The following is a 21095-nucleotide window of genomic DNA, read 5'->3' as shown; positions in this document are numbered from 1 at the left end:
GAGTGCAGAAGGAGCTGGGTTCAAGACCTGCATGGCCCTGGAGGGTGTTGCTCCTCAGCCCCAGCTCCTTTTCAGTTCCTCATTGCTGCTGTTACCTAATTATATTAGTATTAATATTATTGTAAGTATAATAAATATAAATATAATACATAAAATATATAAGGTTATAATAACAATATAATATTGCTATTAGTTATTGAGCAGGCAGAGACTGTGTGACCACCCAGCTGCTGGGAAGCTGCTGTGCAGCCCAGGGGTGCCCCCCACCTACCCGAGGGGCTGCATTCTCCAGGTGTGTGGTGTCCACCGCAGTGCCCAGTGTCACAGGGCCGGACTCTGCCTTCTTCAGGTTCTCCTTCACCTCTACCAGGTTTAGCTCCAGGTCCACCCTCCGGCTCTCCTTCCTTTTGCATTCTTCTTCTATCTCCTTCAGCTTCTGTTCCAGGCTCTTGTCTGTGAAGGGAGGGATAACTTGGTGCCAGCCGGGAGCTCAGGCCAGGGCACGTCCTGTACATTTATTTTCCTTATATTTTGCTCCAAGAGGGACTGTGACAGAGCAAGATCTTGCTCTAGTGCAATTTCGGCCACATGGTTCAATTCAAAGCCCCAGGTCTTCCCCCTGGATCTTCTGGTCCCAGGTGGACCAGAGTTATCACCCTCTCCTTCCCGTGGTCCCACTTCTGCTTGTTTCCATGCATCACACCTTGCCCTGCTCTACCTGTGCTGCCTGCCAGCATTTCCTTCAGCTCCCGCCTCTCCTTGCGCAGCTGGGTGAGCTGAGCCCGGATTTCATCCTTCTCCTTCTCCAGCCGCTCCTTCTCCTCAGTAAACCGCTTCACCTCCGCCTCTGTCCTGTTCTTGCCCAGCTTGGTCTCCACTGCTGCCACTGGAAACACAACCCACCAAAACAAGCTCAGCTCGAGGAAAAAGCAGAAGGGAAAAAAAATATTTTTAAGTTCTTGGAAACAAAATGAATGACGGTCTGGAAAGTCACCCAACAGGAGACTCATCAGCCCCTTGGGCAGTGTTTAGCAGCAGTGAGCCAAACTACAGGGCAAAAGCTCATGTCTTACTCCACCCCATCCCTGGCTGCAGCACCCACTGGGCACCCACCCACCTGGCAGTGGCATCTTGGGCCGGTGTGCAGGCAGCTGGGGACTGCCCGTGGTGCCTGTGCCCGCCGGTGGCTCAGGGGCCGGCTGCGGGAAGGCGATGTTCTGCTGCTGCGTCTGGATTTTGACAGCAGGCACCCGTGGTGGTGCCTCCTCAGGCTCTGGCGTCTCTGGGTGTTTCTGGAGGGGGAAATGAGGTGGTATGATGTGGTGGTGGGGCTCTGGCCCACGGTTGAAGCCTGGCCCCACACTGCGTATCAGGACAGTACCTGCTCTGAGGTCTCCACTGCCTTGCTACAGGGCTCGGCATCCTTGGCCACGAGGACTGTATCAGCTGGGGTCTCTGCTGCAACCTTGTTGGCAGCCCTTTCTAAAGATGGTGAGCTGAGGGGTGAAGGCTGGCATGACTTCTTGCCAGCACAGTGTAGGAAGGACTTCACTGGGGTGAGATCCAGGTACACCCTGTCTTGGTCCCCCTCCAATTTGCTCTCAGTCTTGGGTACTTCTTCCTGCAAAGGGAGAAAGTTTCCCCTGAAAAGGGACCATCTGCTGCAGCCAGACGTACAGGTGAAGTCTCCCTGCAGAACAGCAGCATCACAGGCAATCTGGAGTATTTTCAAAGTGAGCTAAAGGAACCAAGTCTTTCCTTACTGGGCTTTTTGTTGTACTGAAGAGAAGTCCCCTCCTCTCCTTCACTAGGTCTTTCCAATGGTAGCAGCAGTCTCACACAGAGATCTCACACTGTTGTACATCTAGCAGCCCCTACCAAAGCCTCGGCCTTCCCAACACCCTGTTCCTCAGCATGGCCCATCATTCTTGGACTTGCTCTCTCCAATATCAAGAGGAATTTTGATAGACCAGGCTCCAAACAATCCACTAGGTCCAAATAACCCAATACTGGCTTATGGAAACTGTGGAGTTTCATCCCAGATGCCTGAGGATCTCTCCAGCACCCTGCTAGAAACCTCTCTCCCATTCCTTAGCAGCTCCTCTCCAGCACCCACTTCTGCCCAGTTGCAAAAGCCTGAATTTCCCCAGGGGTCAGGAATCTCCTTTGCTGCAGTTTGAAAACTGCTGGAGCCTCCCTCTGGCCAGATGGTTGCCCATGGTCTTGCAGAGCTCGCTGCAGAGGGACCAGGCATCTTACCACAGGCAGGTCTGGCAGATCCACGTCGTCATACAGCTCCTCCTGCTGCACCCTGCCCTTGGGCAGGTTGTCGATATAGGCATTGGGCTCAGAGTACTTCCTCTGCATTAAGCTGTGAAGAGGCAGTGGGATGTCCCATCAGGAGAGATTGGTCTCACAGAATAGTCACAGTTGGAAAAGACCTCTAAGATCACTGTGTCCAACTGTCAATCCCCTCCACCCCAAAATAAAATAAAATAAATTTTAAAAATGCCCACCAGAACATGTCCTGAAGTGCCTCATGTACTCAGTTTTTAAATATTTCCAGGGATGGTGACTCCACCACCTCCCTGGACAGGCTGTTCCAGTGCCTGACCACTTTCAGTCAATAAATTCTTCCCAGTATCTAGTCTAAACCTCCTCTGCTGCAACTTTGGCCATTTCCTCTGGTCCTGTCATAATTTACTTGAGAGAAGAGGCCAACACTCATCTCCCTACAACCTCCTTTCACATATCTGTAGAGAGCGACTGGGACTCCTCTCAGCCTTCTCTTCTCCAAACTAAACAATCCAAATTCCCTCAGGAATCCCAAGTCCCTCACAGGACTTGTTCTCCAGCCCCTTCACCAGCTTGGTTGCTCTTCTCTGAACTCGCTCCAGCACCTCAATCTCTTTCTTGTAGTGAGGGGCCCAGAACTGAACACAGAGCTTCCAAAGAAAGTGACTGAGCTTCAGCCATGGATTTACCACCTATTCCCATGGCAGCCAACCCTCCCAGAAGCAGAAGCACCATCACTCCAGCTTGCTTCCCCTCCACCAGTCCCTGCAGCCCCAGGCATTACCCCTGACGTACAAGAAGGAGCTCTTTGCAGCACTCACGATGCAGGAAACCCGTTCAGCATCCACATAATCGTAGGTAAATTCCTCTGGGTCTGTTTTCGAACCTGTCTCCGACAAGAGGAGGCCCAGCCAGTGGCCCATTTCCTCCGAGGACTTTGCCTACAAGGAGATCAGACACATATTACAGGTTGCAAAAAGCAGTTTCCCTGCACTCCTAAGGCTTAGCCTTGGGTAGGGAATCATCCTGGCAGCCCCCTGGGCTTGCAAGGGGAAAGACAAATGCTGGTTATTTATATTAAACCAGAGACTTCATTAAAAGAAGAAAGAAATAGTGCTCTGTGTAGGGACTGATTTGCAAACTTGGAAGATACATGAACGCAGCTCTCTGCCTAACTCCTTCCTAAAATTTTCCATCCGTCTGCATTTTCCTTTCCATGGTGATTAACTCTACTGCTTACAAGAGTAAGAGAAGTCTCTGGTGCTGGAGAAGCTGTTGGAGAGCTGAATTTACCAAGGAAAGTGTGCAGCTTTTATTTTGCACCAGCAGAGTGCAGCAATTGGACTGACAAACACAGGCGTGCAAGGAGACCTGAGCACAACAGGAGCCTGCAAGTTCCTTAAGCAAGAGCCCAAAACCCTTCCAGGGTTTTGCACAGGGAAGAGGGATTAGAGAACATCAAAGTGAGTCACTCCCTTTACCATGGTCAATACCAAATTCCCAGCAGCAGAGAACAGCCTGACATTTTGCAAAATGAAGAGTAAAATATGGTGCCTTGAAGTCAGCTCTAGCAAACAGCCACATGCACTTCCCAGGAGCGGGGGATTTCTACCTGAAGCAAGATCTGGGCTGATACAACCACCTTTTGCTTTCATTTGAGGAGTCAAAGCAGTGAGCACAAAGTAAAATTCAGGGCAAGTGAATCCCAAACTGGAAAGTATATTTTAAGCTTCCAGTCTATTTTATTTAGCAGAGACTCCAGTCCCTGGGAAGCCTGCCAGTCAGCCTGTCTGTACATCGAGTCTGGCATCCCAACAAAATACAGATTCCTCCCTTCACAAAATGTAAATTTTCCCAGCACCTCTTCACATCTGTAATTAGCCAAAATTTCTTAGACACAGATATATTCCGAATCAGAAGCTAAACAAAAACACCTTCAAACTTCATGGCAGGCTCTCAAAGTCAGTTGTTTAGCTATAAATATTCCACCCACTGGAAAAATACAGGAAATTGCTCACATTGTCCACCTCCTACTATAATCACGCTGTCGTCAGAGAGAACTAAGATTAGAGATAAACAGTCCTGGATGCAAGCAAAGGAAAGTAGCAGATGGAGATGAATTCACTTGCACTTTCAGGGGCAGATTTGTTGGGTTTTTTTGTTTATGTGAGATGCATGACCTGTGACTTTGGAACTCTGTTTTCAGAAGATTAACTTCTCTGTTCCTCCTAATCCCAGATTTAAATCCCTAAAGTGGGCATTCCTCTCATTTAACATTAACCATCTGAAATGCATCCCATGTAACTTAATCGTCAAGGTTATCCTATAGTCAGCAGAGAGAGATGGGCACCTCCAGAGGACCCTCCATCCCATCCTAAGACGAGTGCCTAGCATGAAGGCTTGAATGGTCCTCTGGAGGCACCAGCATCAGATGCTGCCTCGATTACCAGCTAGGTGGGACACCTAGGTGACCACAGGCAGATGAATCAAAGTCCCACACTTCAAGTTCTGTTCTGCTGGACTGAGGGTTCCTCTGGAATTCGTCACTGGCATTTAGGCCTACTAACCCAAGCTGATGACTTAAAGCAGAGCTTTCTTGTGGATATACACCCTACCTCCAGAATGACCCGTTCTTCCCCATTGTGCAGGATACGGAAGGAGTAGAGATGATCAGGGCTTGGCTCTGGGATAACTTCACAACCTGTCAAACTCAAGGGCTGCTGAGCCACTTTGCTTCGGTTCTTGTCCTGGTAGAAATGGAGGTGACCGTCTTTTATCTGACACCAACGGGACTTCCACTGGCTGTTCACCAGCACATTCAGGTAACCTGCAAGCAAGCACAGGTTATTTAGGCACATTTTCCACCCCACAGGGAGGGAGGATCCAGACTCATTTATGTGCATGGGGATGTCTGATGAGTAAATTCTGAGATCCCCACACAACACAAAGACCCAGGCAGAGACAAAGCTGTCCTATCCATACAAAACTGGGTGAAAGGTAAATATCTGGTCAAAATGAGACCCTTGAAATTCTGGTTAGGTTTGGAATGGCACATTGACTGCAGATGGTTGGACAAAGTTGGGTCCGGGTGGTGAATACCAGCTGACCCACACAACCCTCTCCCTGCTGACTCTCACACCCTGGGCTGCCCAGATGCTCTCTCCATGCATGCCTGGTATTACCTGCCCTTCCTCTTGGGTCACCCTGTGAGCTTTGCCTACCCTTGTAAACCAGTCAACATGTAAGAGGCACTGTCTGCATGGAGTGCAGACTGTGGCTTCTCTGCCTTCCCCAGCAGGACAGCCTGGCACATGCACGTTTGAGGAGGATGATGTCAGGTGCTCATCCTGCACTGCACACAAAGACCCAGCCCTGAGACAAGTCCCTGCAGAAGTGCTCATGCTGATACTTACTCGAAGTTTCCAGAGACCTCTCTGGACTATCCAGGGAGCTGGATTTTTTCCTCCCAAGGTTCATCAGGTTACTCAGTTTCAGGCCAGTTGAGCCTTTCTTCTTAACTAGCAGAAAAGAAAAAGACCTATGCGTGTTTTTCCCAGCTCACAGCCAGACACACAGCCCCCTTGTCCCAGCTGCCTGCCCTGCCATCCTGCACACAACAGTGCTGTGGCACACATGTCCCTTGCAGAGGGCAAACCTGCAACTCAGGGACAGGCTATAATAGGCCAAAGCCCAGGAGGAAGATGAGCAAGATGGCACCAGTAATCTCAGCTAAGTGATTTGCCAAAGATACTTTATCTATATTTAAACTTGGGTTAGTGCTGACCAAACACCAGTCACTGCAGGAGCTGTGGGAAGGCTGTTTGCAATGGTCTTGCTGTGCAGGTGCCAACCTCCCTTCACTTTCTTATACTACAAAAAATTGAATTTAAAACCATTGCCCACAAATATTTTCTCCATTCAAATCTTTTCCTTTCTAAAAGAGGGACTTAAGGTGGGGAGGAGGAAAGCTTAAGCCCAAAGAGCCTCTTCAGCATTACCAAGCACATCAGCCCATGCCTGAATATGGCTGTGTAATCATGAGGTAATCATGGTAAGAAACCAAGCTGCATGTTTTTAGTCCAGATTTTCCTTACTGCTATTGTAACAAAATTATGAACTCCTACTTTAGAGGGACTTGGCAGCCAAGCTCTGTCTGTTGGGTGACTCCAGGGAGTTCTCAGCATGGATTTCCCTTTCCTATATATATAAAGGGGCCCCACCATCCTTCTAATACAGCATATCCTCTTTTAACGTGTTTACCTTTGCCATCTTATAGAAGGAGAAAGCAGCTTAAAGCCCCAGAGTTGGATGCCCTAGTGAGAAGGTGTAACTCTCCCATTGGAGATGGCTCAGCATTTCTCACAGATACTCCAACTTCTCTACAGAGGTCTCTGAGGAAAGTCAATTAGGTTGGATCTGTGCCATCTGAAACTGTCCTAAGGTGACTTGCCCAGAGTCATGCAGGATCTGTGTGGTAGGGCAGGTATCACACTCATATTTCTTAAGCCATACCCTAACTCTGTAACTGCTGAGAAATCCCAGCACCCACCCATCACTTCATTATGGAAAAAAACACTGAAATTAAATGCACAGGCAGTGAATTCACACAGAGCTTTCAGCTTGCATCAGGTCAGACTGAGGTGCCGATGGCAGGAGAAGCTACAGAAACCCTTGCCACATACAGGCTTGATGGCCAGGTTTCCCTGTCATCCCCAGGGTGAGGTTTTACCATCTTTTGTCTCAATCATCTCTGGGTGGCCGTCCGTGCTGCTCCCGCTCTCAGAGGCTGCAGAGTACTTCTCTGATACCTCCACCTGTCAACAATCACCAGACACAATCTCCACAGATGGACATGACCCATTCCTCCAGCCAGAAGCCACCACAAACGCCTTTTCCCCCCTGCTAAATTACAAGGTCCTACTTTCTCCATAGCATATGCTTTCACATAGACACCCCCCACCCACCCACTTGTGCTTGGCCTTCCCAATTGTTTCTGAGCCTAAACCTGGACTAGAGACTGGCCCAAGCCCTGGCATCCAAGGGTCTATGTCCCTTCCAAAGCTCTTGGTGAGCACAACTGTACTGTCGGGTGAGATAGCTGCTGTTGCCCTGTATGGAGGAAAACCTAATGCTGAGCCAGGTTTGGGGTGAAAGATGTGGCAACAAAATATTGCAAAGGAAAATCAGGGTTGTTCCAATAACGCTCCTTTTCAGCAGGATGGGTCTGGTTACGCTCATATCTCTTCTCAGATAAAATTACTGAATCTACAACTACTACTTGGTAAGGGATCAGGGTGGAAAAGCCTGAGTTCTAGTTCTCTGGGTAGATACAAGGTGTACCTTTGGGTAGCTGAGACGCTGTGAATCTGGGATGTACTGGTTGCCTTCAGTGCCTCCTTCACACAGCAGACCGCTGGTCTCCTGGATTACCTGTGCAGAAGGGGAAGCCATCAGCCATGAGAGAGCTGCAGTAATGGGATCAGTACTTCTCCTCCCACCCAGGACAGGCAAAACCACAGCAGCCTGGGAGACCCATGGTTTATGCTTCCTGCGACCCTGGGGACTCCCCTGGTGTTGCAGAAGGCAGCCAGCAGAAACTGCTGGATCAGAGTCAGCAGGGGAGAGGCTGCCAGCAAAGGCAGCCCTGGTGCCTTGCAGCTCTGCTGCTGCCCAAACTCCAGGAAGGCTCCTTCTCTTCTGCTGCCATCTCAGGGAAAGGACCACATCTCCCCTCATCTTCAGCCACTTCATGTTGGGCACCCACCCCAGCATCCCAGACATCCCTTGTGCCACAGTGGCTGGGGTAGGAGGTCCCTCCATGGCCTCATGTGTGCAGAAAGCAGCAGGGAGCTGCAGGAAGCAGCTATCCCGGGACATGCAAATGAAGGGATGTATTTGTATACGGGCTTGCAGCAAGGAAGGGAGCCAGGGCACACAAAGATGGGATAAGATATGGTCTCCCCGCAAAGCCAGGGTAGAAGCATGGGAGCAGCAGCCAAGCAAGCCCCGAAGGTGCCACTGACCCTGAGCCACTGCTCTGCCTGGTCTTTACTCTGCAGCCCCAGCACGATGACATCAGCATTCATAGGGATGATCTTCAGCTTGTGCTCCTTCTTCTTCACTTGCTTTTCCTTGTGAATCACAGTGCAGCCCAGCAAATTCACATCGAGCTGAGGGCTGTGGTCTTTGGAGCTCTTGTAGCACTGGGGAAGGAAGTTGAGAGGGCAGGTAAGAGGCTGAGGAGGAGCGTTCCATCTCGCTTGCTGATGTGAACTCGACCCTAGAAGTGGCCCAGTGTAACCACATGCATTATGTGTACTGAACACAAGAAGGTCCCACAGATCCTAAAAGGCTGCAATGTCCACACCAACTACACACAGGATATCTCCACATCTATAGAGATACACAACATACATCTATGTACATGCATATATAGTCTGAAATATCTCTCACAGACACTGCTAGAGGGTCAAGAATGTGGTTAGCTAGTGGGATAAGCATCCTCTCTGCTTACCAAACACCATCTCCAGAAATTTGGGGAGTTTGGGATTTTGGCCACAGATGTGTCCTCTTGTCCCCTGCAACAGACCCATGCCCACGTCCCTTCTGAAAATGAAATGAGATCCCCAAATTGCTGGAACATGGTTTTTGAAGCATTGCTTCTAGAGGTACTTTTTTCTTTTTTTTTTTTGCCAGCTAGTTAATGAACGCTGAAGCACCACTTCTCTCCCTAGCTCATGAAAACAGGTTCTTTTACAGAGTGGAGGATCTACCCACCAGCAACCTGGAGTCCTTGATAACACACAGCTGTTTTGCCCACTGTCCCAGCCACTTCTTTCTCCAGAGGAATGCACAGATGCGGGCGTCCTTCATCAGCTCAATGGTGGCCTCTGTGGATGGCCACTGATGGGTAGCTGACTTGCCTTTGCTGCTTTCTTCTTCATCATAAGATTCATAAGAGCTACTAATGGCTTCACCATCTTCTATAACAAAAACAAAGCTCTATCATTACGTACATTTCTAGGACATCTCTGAGCCCAGTGCTTGCCTTAGCCATGCTCACACACATGCAAAAGTCTCTGGCGTTGGGGTATGTCTTTTGAGGCTCTCCTACAGGAGGATAACCAATAGGAAAATAACCCTCAGAGATACTTTTTTCTTTCTAGCTCAATATTAATCTCTTTGCAATGTTTTGTGCCTAATAGTCTCAGTTAGCAAAGGCTCAAAAGACACTTCTCAGTTGACCACAAATTTGAGAACATTCCCTTAGACATTTTCTGATGTTTGCCTCTTTCCTCCCCTCCCTCAGAGATGGCTTTTCTTCTTTCCACTTCAAGCCAAACACTCACAATTTTTAAGGCAACAGAAAGCTACAATCAGCCCTTGTCCTCTGAATGTCAGAAGCAAAAGTGGTATTTGTGAGGCCATGCAGCAAGCAATGATCTATTGTATTTGAGATGTTATTCCACTTTCCCTCTCTGGGCTAACAGGTCTCTCTCTACTCAACATCTAAGGGACAACAAGGGGCTTTGAAGTAATATACTGTTCCAGCAGCAAAAATTAGTCATAAATGCCAGCTGCAAATAACAGTAATAACATGTTTAATGTTAATTCTTCAATGGATTGCTACTTCATTGAGATAAGTTGGGATTTTCAATACCCAGCTCAAATTTACTGTAGCTTATTGGACTTTTCAGCTGATAGGAACAGCTGGTCAATGGTACCAGATACATCAGAAACAATCAGAAAAAGTTCCCACTGACTGCAGGGGAATTTGCAATGCTCTGCTGGCCGTTACAGCATGGCTCTTACTCACAAGGTAAGCTCACACAGCAATTTGGTAAGATTTGGGCAGCACTTGTGTAGGGTTTCGCATACTCGTCCTACCAAACAGCATCTCACTAGATGATTTGTCACACCAAAATTTCATCTGATTTTGAATCTCACCAAATCTTAATATCCACATGAAAGTAACAGTATGGGATTGGTGCAAAATAAAAAGAGGAAAAGCAGCCAGAAAAAGAGAGAGAAAAAAAAAAGCATTAGGAGCTTCACTGAAGAACATTTCTTAGGTTGGGTTTATCTGTTCTTAAAATAAAAGGAACTGAGACGCAGTAACAAAGCTACAGTCTTACTCCCAGTCTCCTCAGGTGAAATCTCACTCTATAACATCCCTCAAGGGATCAAAGCTGCACCAATTAAACTTACTTGAAAGCAAATACCCCCTTCCAAAATCTCTGAATGGTGCTGACAGGACACTACTGGCTCACCATCCTCTGGTTCAATGGACCAGAGAGCCAATCTCTTACGGGAAAGCATGGCCCTGCAAAGCATTCTTGATATGCAGACCTTGTCTACAGGCCAGAAATTCAGATGGAACAAAACCGATGAGGTTCCTTGTCCCTAGAAATACCAGGAAGCTGAACCTCTGCACTGCTAGGGATGCTCCCTTAAGCAGCAGCAAGGATGCCTAAGGGAACTTTATCTTCTAGATCTCCTTCCTTATCAACATGGGGCTATCATTAACTGCCTCTCTTGTCCCTTTTGGGTGTCTCTGGTGCCCCTCACAAAGGCATTAGGCCTCAGGCTGCCATCTTTCTCCAGAGTGAATACCACATTTCTTCCATGCTATCAGCAGACACCCTGGCTGCTCTTTTGTACATCAGCTGCTGCAACCAAAAGCACCCCATGAAATGAGGTCTTCTCTACTTGAAGAGATGCAGCCATTGCTGGCCTGGTGACACTGTTAGGACCTCATGAGGAAAAGACATTTTCCAGGCTGTGTAGCTGGCAAACTGGGACAAACCTTGCTTGGGTGACTTGAGACATCGCTACTTGGGCTCACTTGATCCCAAGTCACACAGCTCAGACACTTCAGTACAAGGTCTCCATTTCCACCTACTGGCAATTTCAGCTAAGAACACAGTTTTATCTTTTATTGAGGAGACATCTATGGCAGCCAAGCTCTGGAATGTCCTCATCTAGACTCACCTCTGCTTTGCTGTTTCTCTACCCATGATCTCCCAGGGAGATAAATCAATACCGTGACATAGGAAGCTCCAACCACCTCATATGCTAGAGCTTCCTCTGCCCAAGCACAGCACCTTCAACATTCACTGAGTGGCAACCTGTCAATACAACCAATGTTACCACGTATCAGCTCCACATTAGTGACCAGAACCAGCATAATAAAGGCTAGGGAAGTTCTCTTCATTGTCATCTTGAGCACCAGCAAAGGCACAAAAAATTGCATATATCCAACATGGGAAGAGAGAGGGGAGAGATGGTTACACCCCATGCATGCCAGGGAGAGCACCTGATCATCTTTGCTACCACTGAGGGTTTGGGTGTTTTTTTTTTAAAGCAAAGGCACTTCAGTTTGGAAAGCATGCCATACCCATCGTTATTGTGGCATAAATAACGCCCTCAGTAACCTGCAACCCTGGCCTTGGTCCAGCCGCAGCAAGCCTACCAAACAGACCTGCACAGTCAAAAGCAAAGAGGAGGGGAGACAAAGAGAGAGCCACAGGTAAGCAAATGCAGAGAGAGCAAGGGCGCCAGTCCAGCTCAGCCCCACGCTCCTCCCTTGGCCGGCCAGGCTGCTCCGTCCCTGTGATGGTGGGAGAGCACACAGCACGTCAGACTTCAAACGAGGGCAACGTTTTGAACCCACCCCTTCCAACAAGGCAATTCCCTTTAAAACAGAATCGTCACCATCATAATTAAAATTCAGCCCAGGCAGATGAGCTGTTCCAGCCGGAATAATTATTGCTCAGTTGGCAGTCACGTTGCCCCTCACGTTTTCACTCTGTTTCTTATCGCACCCTTCAATTATGCAAACACAGATGAGGACAATAACAGCTTAACACATTTTAGTCCAGGAGGAAAGAGAAGCAGCAGCATTTGCTGGAGCTGTAAAATGAGAGGCAGAGGCATCCCCAGCAAAGGGGCAGGAATCTTGGTGATGAAAAAGGGACCCTTAGACCCAGCACCCTCACCCGCCTGCTTCATTTTAATTAATTCACCCCTGGTTTGTTACAGTGCTTTGCAGTTCCACATCTGACACTGCAAAAATTCTCTATCTTCTCTGTCCATCTGGAAGCTTGTTTTGATGTCCTTTCTTGGCAGCACACCCACTAATTTTAGTGATGTTCCTATTTTTTATTTCACTACGCCCATTTGTTTGGAGACGCATGGATTCTTCCAAGGTTTTCTGGAAACACCACCACCAGCTCCCTGGACCACTGGCCCCTTCCCTACCCAGCCTGTGTGGAGAGGGGTTGAGCACAGAGGTTTGGGGGGTTACTGGGGTCAGGCTTTAACATTCTTGTCCAGGGCAAACCCATGCATGTCCAGAACATCCTTTAGTGACACCAGTTGTGCCAAGGTCTCAAGACCATCACTCAATGACCATCACTCCTCATAGGACAGGTACAGGGTACTATTGTCACTTGGAAAAAGGGGAAGAGGGGTGGGGATCCCAGTTTTGTACTTGTTGAACCAACGGGCATGACTGAAACCTGCCGCTTTTCTCCTTGTACCATGGGATTTGAAGCCAAGTCTCCTGAGGCAAACCAGGGCAACAGCAGCTTCCTGGCATCGCTACCTGACCCGCCCTCTGCGTGGTGTGCCACACTTTACCCTCTCCTGAGCTCCTCACACCACCCTCTTGCCATAAACTTGTTGCTTCACAGCCCTCCCTGCTCCTTCTTCCCACTAACCCCAAGCAATCTCCTCAAATATGAGATTACTGGAAAGCACAGAGATTCTTGGGAACACAATACTGCTTTCCTTTTCACACCATCCACCTTAAAAGCCACAGGCATTACAGCATATCAGGTTGCTTGTGCAGAAGGGACCTGCTGGGGCCTGCAGAGGGGACAAGCAATTGAGCAGTCACAGGAGACAAAGGCCTCAGAGGGAAGGGACTGCCTGGACTTGCATGTCCCATCTCTGCTGGCTCCAGGGGCTCTCACATCCACTTACAGCTGAGATGTTGCTCAGTAGAACACTGACCCCGCTGGTCAAGCAGCTATTGACAGCAGCCACAGCCTGCCTCAATCTGACAGTGCTCCCATCATATGGGTTTTTTCTCTCTTTTTTTCAACCATGCCTGCAGGGCTCTGATGTCTCACTTCTTTAGGCACTTAACTGGTCTAGATTTCAGCCCATGGTGGGTGCATTTGCATCTGTGAGCAGCAGGTTACCAAGGAAAAGCTGAGGTTTAAGCTGGGTGTGTGCTTATCGCTCCTGCCAGCCAAGGCTCTCAATGTAATGTGAGTTTATGGAGCTGCCTGGATAGTGTAACCTGGTTTTCCCAGCACACAGATCCATGGCTGTATGCCAACTAATCCGGTGAATGCCTTTACATGCCATGGCTCCTAGTGTGTTATTCTCTTTCCCAATGTGCAGCAGGGAAAAAAAGCCCATTTGTCTCACAGTGCAGGCAGCTGGAAACCCCTATGGGGATGAGGCTGCCCCAGCTGAAGGAGGGATCACCCACACATCACAGCCCTGCCCTCAACCAAACAACCCAGAACCTTTTGGCAAAACTGAGCTGGCACCCAATGACACGTGGCAGAGATGAGGAGACCTCCTCTTCACACCAAACCTTAAGTTTCATCCCAGCTGTGATAAGCTTGCACCTTTTCCCACCTGAGCTGGTCACACGGTAATGCAGTTGCTGCCAGAACAGGATGGGAAACAAAGACCTTTCTACATCTCCCTTTTTTTTTAGCACTGTAACTCCTAAGCCACCATGAAAACAGCTACCCAAACTGAGCTACAAGCTGCCCAGGAGCACAAGGTGCACACCCACAATGAGGGCTGTGCAGGTACATCAGCCCCCAGCCCCTGCAGGCAGTGGCAATGCTGGTGCTTCCCTGCCAGGGATCCTGAAAGCTCAATGGTGCACACTGGGGCTGGGGAGGACTCAGCTTCCTTCATGAACAGCTCAGATTCAACAGCCAAGGGTTTAGATCCAAATCTTTTATGTTTAACTCTCACTTCTCTGCTTGCATTGACTCTCACCCTCAGCTCTGCCCCACTCTGCTGCAGCTGAGGCTGATGAGCAGAGATCTGTCTCTGCAGCACAGCGATACAATCTCTCTCATTTGGGCTTCAATGGATTGCAAAGTGATGACAAGACCAGCTCTGCTATTAGGTCAAGGGGAGGTCATCTCTCATGGAGGGTGTTCACTGAAAGAAGGATGCACAAATACATCTTAAAAAGTGAGCATCTGGGAGCAGCAGACTCCTCCCAAAGAGGTGGGGAGCACAGAGGTGACAGGAATTGGTGCCGCTACTGGCAACATTGCTGGGAGGTTCCGACCCAAGCAGTGAGCCAGTGTGTGCAGAGGGAACCAGCACACTGTCCCCTCACATGAAGTGTGGCTTTTTAATCAGGTTTACAGATGGTTAAACTGTCACAAGAGACAAAGCTGAATAAATAGCCAATTATAAAAGTGGTTATCACAGTTAACAGACCTAGAGTCAGGGATTTTGAGCCCCAAAGGGACAATCAGGGCAGTAGGACATGAATGCAAGCCACCACAGCTTCACCACTGCTCAATAGAAACCTGCATTTGACTACAGCCTATCTGCCAGAAAACCATCAAGACAAAGAGAACCCACAATGGTTTTACAGTGATATATTAACCCAGGCATAGTACTTATTTCTACAGGAAAGCTAAAAATTTGAGTAATTCAGTAGGCTTTTCTTTCCAACTAGCATTAGATCTGTAACAACAAGAGTGACCAGCATCAGAAAACAAATTTGTCACATGAAACATCCACACTTTTCTTTACTCATTTCCATAAACCTCAAGTCCTCCACCTCCCTCATGAAGCCCCCCCAGAGACTTAGCTGTGATATACCATTTACAGAGATATCATATGGCTCAGCCTCTTCATAATATCCCTCTGGAGATTCGATCTTGGGGACTGGAGGTTGTTTTGTTTCAGGAATCTGCAGAATAAATACATAAAGGAAGCATGATTTAATGTAAAAACAGATACTTTAAAACAATGGGGTATCATATTTTTTAGCACTAAAGTGTGTCCTAATGGATGAGATCTTTTAGATGTCTACACTGGGATACTAATGTAAACTGGTTGAGATGACAGGGAAGAAAGACACTGCTGAGCGTTTCAAGTTCTTTGAAATGATGGTGTAATTGCATCATAAATATTATTTTATTTAATCTTGCTGAAATCTCTGGAAAGATCAAATCAGGTTTCCTCAAAAGCAGTGATTGCAACCCCAGTGATTGGCCTTACTGTGAACTGGGACTTCTGCCTGCTACACGGACCCTCCCCAAGCTGCTCACTGTAACTGGGGACAATCCCCTGTGCTACTGATTATCTTGATAGGGAACCAGAAGGACAGACATTTGGTGCAATCCTGGCTTTACACAGAACAGGCTGAGAGGTCATTGGTCATGTCTCCAAGTCTCTGACAGCTAAAAATCTGCTTTAGGAACTATATCAGGAATCTTTAATTGTGCTCTGAGCAAAAAATGAAGGAAATAGATACACAACACTGATGGAAAAAAAACCTTTGAAAAGAGTCCAAGTGTTGGAAAATCCCTGTGGTGCCTGCCAAACCCCTCCCTAAACACAAGCAAGGGCTGGCAGGAAAAACAGTGCCTTGATCCTTTAGAAATACCAACACATGAGGGGAAAAAAAAAAAAAAAAAGGAACCTAAGAAGCAACCTTTTTACTTTTCAAATAATTCACATGGCTGCTGGGCGTGAGACAGCAGAGTAGGATAAGCACACAGCTTATGCTCTTCCCAAAATATGTGGCATCCCATCTCCCATCATGACCCAACAGTAGCGTCCCCTCTCCTCGCCCAGGTCAAACCACTCCCAGTCATCTGACAATGGTATGCTCTGGCTCACATGGCTTCAGCAGGCTTCTGACACATGTGCAAATCCCGGGCAGGATGGTCAGTGTGTGCAAGGATAAAGCCCCACTCCTCCCAGGAGGACAGGCAGAAGAGCAGGTCTCTCTCTGCAGAGACAGCAGTGTTGCAGGTCATAGATCATGCATGGTCCTTCATGCCAGCCCACATGATTGCTCTTGGTTGCCTGGAGAAGAGGGGCCATCTGGGCACCAGCACTGCAGAGCAGTCTAAAGCAGCATCAGCCCCTTTGCAGGTGATGCCAGCATCATCAAATGCAGGTTCTAAGGTCTCCATGCTGCCCTAGATATTTTCACCAACGGGTACTGCTGCCCAGACATAACAAGGAAGCTTTGAAGGAAAAGACTTTCTGGTCAGCAACTGCCCACAAGGGGGGATGCCACTGAGCCTGTGGGAGCTAGGTACCCTGACCACACTGACCAAAAGCACGTGACTCTGCTCCCACATGGGCAAGCTGCACATGGCTCTGCCAACCTCGCAAGCTTCTTACTTGTCTTGGATGAAAACTCCTTCCTACCTGGGTCTGCCAGATGCTTGCTTTCCAGAGCTATGTAGGACACACTGCTGGAAAACACTTGCCTCCAAACACTTAAGGTTTTAGGAGCTTGTCTTAATGTGCTAAGTTAATGAAATAAAAACAAACTCAGCCACTCCAAAGCTTTACTCAATCCCTTCCCTGGCCAGGGAATGGGTCTGCAATTGCCACCTGTGGTGACCTCCTTTGTGTAGCCAGCTTACATTGTGCTATGACCATAAACAAACTGCCTACACAAAGAAATGCTGTGGGTTTGACACTGTCTCACAAATGTCAGGGAAGGAGGTGAGGGGGGAAAGTGGCTGCTCTGTTTTGTTTCCTACAGACAATGGAAGCCAACAGGGACTAGGTGGGACTGCACCTCAGCTGCCCCAAAAGGTTTTTTGTTCCTCTTCTCTTTTCCCTGAAGGCACGGAGGTGCTTTGTCCCTAGCCTAGGTCAAAGAGCATGTGCTGTGTTATCTAACCCAGCCTGGTCCTCACAGAACATTTGCCTGTTGCATTACAGCACAATGGAGCATGCAAATGAAACCATCTTGGGCATCCTTGTCTGCACCACATGACTTTCTCAGTAGATGGCTGTGGAAAGTGACGAAAGGTCACAGCCCACGGGACTCATTGTTTAAAGGTTGCTTTGGGACAAATCCAAAGACATGAGTGTGATCCAGCTGGGCTAGCCCTGTTGGGTTGCCCCTTGACTGCTGGTGAATACCAGGGACAATCTGCTGTGCAGGGCTTCATCACCAGTTTTCTCCTGTGCCTCTAAAGGCAAGGCTAGAGCAACACCACAGGGTGCCTTTAACACCTCCAAAACACAGAAAACTCCACAGAGCTAAAATAGACGTATTCTGAGGTCCTCTCTAAACCCCCCTGGTTCTGTGTAAGGAGTTCCTCTCTCTCCTCCATCTCTCAGGTGGTCGTGGATCCTGTCTGCACCAGGAGCAGCACGCATGGACAGGGAAGATTCATTTCCCCCACAGCAGCCATTTCCACACACTAACTGGGACCACACTACAGCTCTCCCCAGCCCTGCTCCTTGAAGTATGCTCAGGTATCTTTGTTGCCAACAGCCCACTGGCACTCAGATGCTCACAGTGAGGAGGCACTTAACTGCTTTATCCAAAGGTTAGCTCCAGAGGTAAGCAGGTGGGAGAAGGTAGTTCCCAGCACAGGCCTGGGAGAAGATGGATGGTTTAGGTACCCTTCTCAGCTAATATCCAAGACTGTTATTTTTCTAATTCCCTTATTTAATCTCCTGATTGCCCACTCAGAAATCTGGGCTCTACCAAGCACAAGCAGAGATGCCCTGGGGACACCCAGCTGCTTCTTGGATGTGGTGTTGGTGGATATGGTTTAGGGGAGAACTTTCTAGAGTAGGGATGATGGTTGGACTCAGTGATCCTAAGGGCCTTTTCCAACCTGAATAGTTCTATGATTCTATAATTCTTCCCTGGTTATGACTTCATTCCACTGCACCACCTCCCTGCCATGGCCACCACCCCCTCTGGTTTTGAGAAACCCAAAGCCAAACAGTGATTCCTGCTCTGGTTGCTGCTCCCAGGCAACTATCCCAGGCTGGTTGTGTGGGCAAAGCACCCCTGGGGCTGGAGCAGGCAACTGCACCGCATCCGAGGACTTGCTGTCCACATCCCATCCCCTTGTTTTCCCAGCTCCTCCAGCTGGGCCACACAGCAGAAGTCCTTAAGCCTCGCCCTCGTGTCCTCCTTCCTGGGAAAGGAGCAGATCCTCCTCTTTGGTTAATGGATGTATCACCCCATCCTCCTCCATGCCTCCCCCTCCACGCTCCCTGCTCTCCTTTCCTTTCACATCCTGAAATCCAAGTACAGCAATTCCCACGTTGGATCAACTACCAAACAGAAACATCCGGGGGCTTGAGGATGACCTGTGTCTCTTGAGGACACACAGGCTGGCTTACTGGCATGGAGACAAAATCCCACTGACAGCTGGTGGTGTTGAACTGGACCCTAGCTGGATTTATAATTGGACCCTGAGCAGATTTATAGCTGCCCTGGGAAACATCGACTGTGCTGTTGACTCCTCCTTGCAGACCTGAGGGCTGTACAAGCAGCATAATGCCCAGCACCTTTGCCCAGTGCACAGACAACACCAGGTGCTTCAGCTGGAAGCAAACCTGATCTTCTCTGCCCATGGTCAAACCATGGAGGGCTCTGCCAGTGAGGGAGATTCTGGCACTGCCCAGGGATCATCCCACCACCTGGCAGGTGAAGGATTTCTGGCTTTTGTAAGTACATGCCAACAAGCTTTACAGCTTGGAGATTTCCAAAGCAACAGTTGAGAGCCAAGCTCACCTTTAGTTCTTTGGCAAACCTCAATTCCCTTCACTCTTTGAGCCTGCACTGCCATGCATGGAGGGGTGTTTCCCTGGCAAGGAACACCACCTGTTTTGCAGAATGCTCCTGTGCACACTCAGGAAGCCCACGGCTCCCACAGCTGCCCGTTACCCCTGTGCACAAGCTTTGGGAACCACAGGGGTTTCTGGATGCCCAGCCATCCCAGAGCATGGCCACCCTGCCCAGGCACACTGACCTGCAGCCTTTGTAAAGACCAAACAGAAACCTGTACAAGAGGGAGCCCCTGGTTAAATATTTTTCATTTGATTTGTATTTTTTTAAATAAAGCTCTCCAGAACCATTTGCCTCGCTGCAATACATGGGCAGAGCTCCCTGTCTCCCTGTGCTGTGCAGCAGGTAAAGGAAGTGAAGCCTGCCAGGGTTCAGATCTCCAGGCACTGAAAAGCAAAGGATTTGCAAAACATACCTTTGGAGGGGGGAGCTCTGGCAGGCTCTTCTGAGGAGGTGACAAATGCAGTCCTGAGTCTCCATTGGTCAAGGAGCTTCTCCGATCCAGCCCTGCAAGCCAGAAACACAACTCTACTGATGGTGTGTGGTATTTCCCAGCAGAGCACTCACCACCTGGGGATGTGCAGAACAGCAAGGTGCTATTTCAGTAGCAAGCAGAGCAACAATTAAAGGCAGCACTTGCAGGGCCACTGTGTCATTTCAGGCCATACCCAGGAATGTGCCACTTGGAGACCCAATAGAAGAACTGGCCTCTGGTTTTTGGGCATGTTTTTCCTTCTGGAGGGAAAACTGTGAAGCTCAGCCCCACTGCTGAGACTTTGAAATCCACAGCATTTTAGTCCTTCCTAGCTCTACTCCTTGCTGCTGTGAGCAGACAGATCAGTGGCTGTCCTCACCTTTGCTGCCTTTCCAGAAAACTGAAGCGAATTCCAGTCTGCTCCCAGAGCAAACTGCAAAGGTTTCTGCTGGGCTGAAAATGGCTTGTCAAAGCCAAACAAGAACAGTATTTGTCTTGCTTTTTCAGGAAGAGTTGCTCTTGAAGCAGCCCAGGCCAAACATGTGAAAGGGCATATGGCAGCAGAACTGCTCCAGGCAATCTGCATCTGCCTCTGGAAAGTCAGATTTTCCAAGCAGCTGAATGCAGAGTGATTCAGTAGCTGGAGGGTATGTCAAAGGCTCAGAAAACTTGTCTTCAGTCCCTCTTCCTCCACAACAGAATTCCTGGGTGGCCTCAAACATGTGCCCAAATCCCACGACCTCCAATACAGCAGAATGCAGCAATGCTCAGGAACAAGTGGGAGCAAGACAATAAATGGCTGAAAAATTAAGGCCTTTGAAGACATTATCCTGTGCAGAGGGAACATCCCCTTTGACAGAGTGTTCTTGCCATTACTTTGGGAGAAATGTGGCTAAGGTATTCAGATACTTCAAGTCCAGTAAATTAAAAGTGAACTGGGTTCAAAATCTGCAGCAAGTTGATGCTCTAATTCCCTTTGCCACCTGCTGATGTTCCAGCCACACAGAAGCCACCAGGGCATTGCACAGTGCCCAGCAGTGGTTAGAACTGCGCTCCAAAGACACAGACAGGAACTTTGCTGCATAATTCTGGGCTTTAAAAATAGAAGCTGGAAACCACATTACTTTGTTCATTTCTGAGGTCTGGAAACCATGATGACAGCTCTGCCCTGCCAGGCTGCAGCCAGCTCCTGGTCTGATGGTGCAAGAGCTCAAAACACATTTCTTGTGGCAAATTGTTCCATGTGACACAGGTCTCCTGGTCCTTGCTGCTGGATAACTTCATTAAGGATGCACGAGACCCATGGATCAATAGACACTGACTCCAAGCAGCTGTTTGCACCTCAGAAGTAGGGCTGCTGGATGTTTTGTAATGTTCAGAGTAAAGCAGGTGAGGCTATGACACAGACTGATCAGGGGGAGAACCACCTATCAAAATACCCCATGATTATATTACCAGAGCCATATCTACTGGCTGCTGCTA

At 48.6% G+C, this 21095-nt stretch overlaps 1 protein-coding gene across 4 annotated transcripts in view; it reads right to left on the bottom strand.

Annotated features, from left to right (window-relative positions):
- AFAP1L2 (actin filament associated protein 1 like 2) overlaps window positions 1-21095 on the bottom strand; it is a 69329-nt gene that overhangs the window by 2796 nt on the left and 45438 nt on the right. For 2 of the 4 annotated variants that reach the window (XM_051617918.1, XM_051617921.1), the window contains exons 4-18: window positions 19554-19645; window positions 15172-15262; window positions 11693-11776; window positions 9073-9278; window positions 8319-8498; window positions 7636-7725; window positions 7025-7109; window positions 5709-5813; window positions 4911-5122; window positions 3091-3236; window positions 2260-2371; window positions 1382-1621; window positions 1118-1292; window positions 719-886; window positions 272-453 (exon numbers count right to left, since the gene is read on the bottom strand). In XM_051617918.1, coding sequence (XP_051473878.1) covers window positions 272-453; window positions 719-886; window positions 1118-1292; window positions 1382-1621; window positions 2260-2371; window positions 3091-3236; window positions 4911-5122; window positions 5709-5813; window positions 7025-7109; window positions 7636-7725; window positions 8319-8498; window positions 9073-9278; window positions 11693-11776; window positions 15172-15262; window positions 19554-19645 — 2168 coding nt within the window. The remainder of the gene's footprint in view (window positions 1-271; window positions 454-718; window positions 887-1117; window positions 1293-1381; window positions 1622-2259; window positions 2372-3090; window positions 3237-4910; window positions 5123-5708; window positions 5814-7024; window positions 7110-7635; window positions 7726-8318; window positions 8499-9072; window positions 9279-11692; window positions 11777-15171; window positions 15263-19553; window positions 19646-21095) is intronic. The other 2 variants (XM_051617919.1, XM_051617920.1) reach the window with 2 other exon arrangements.

Source organism: Apus apus, chromosome 4 (assembly GCF_020740795.1).
Source record: "Apus apus isolate bApuApu2 chromosome 4, bApuApu2.pri.cur, whole genome shotgun sequence".
Classification (NCBI taxonomy): domain Eukaryota; kingdom Metazoa; phylum Chordata; class Aves; order Apodiformes; family Apodidae; genus Apus; species Apus apus.
This window is presented reverse-complemented; position numbering and strand designations above follow the sequence as displayed.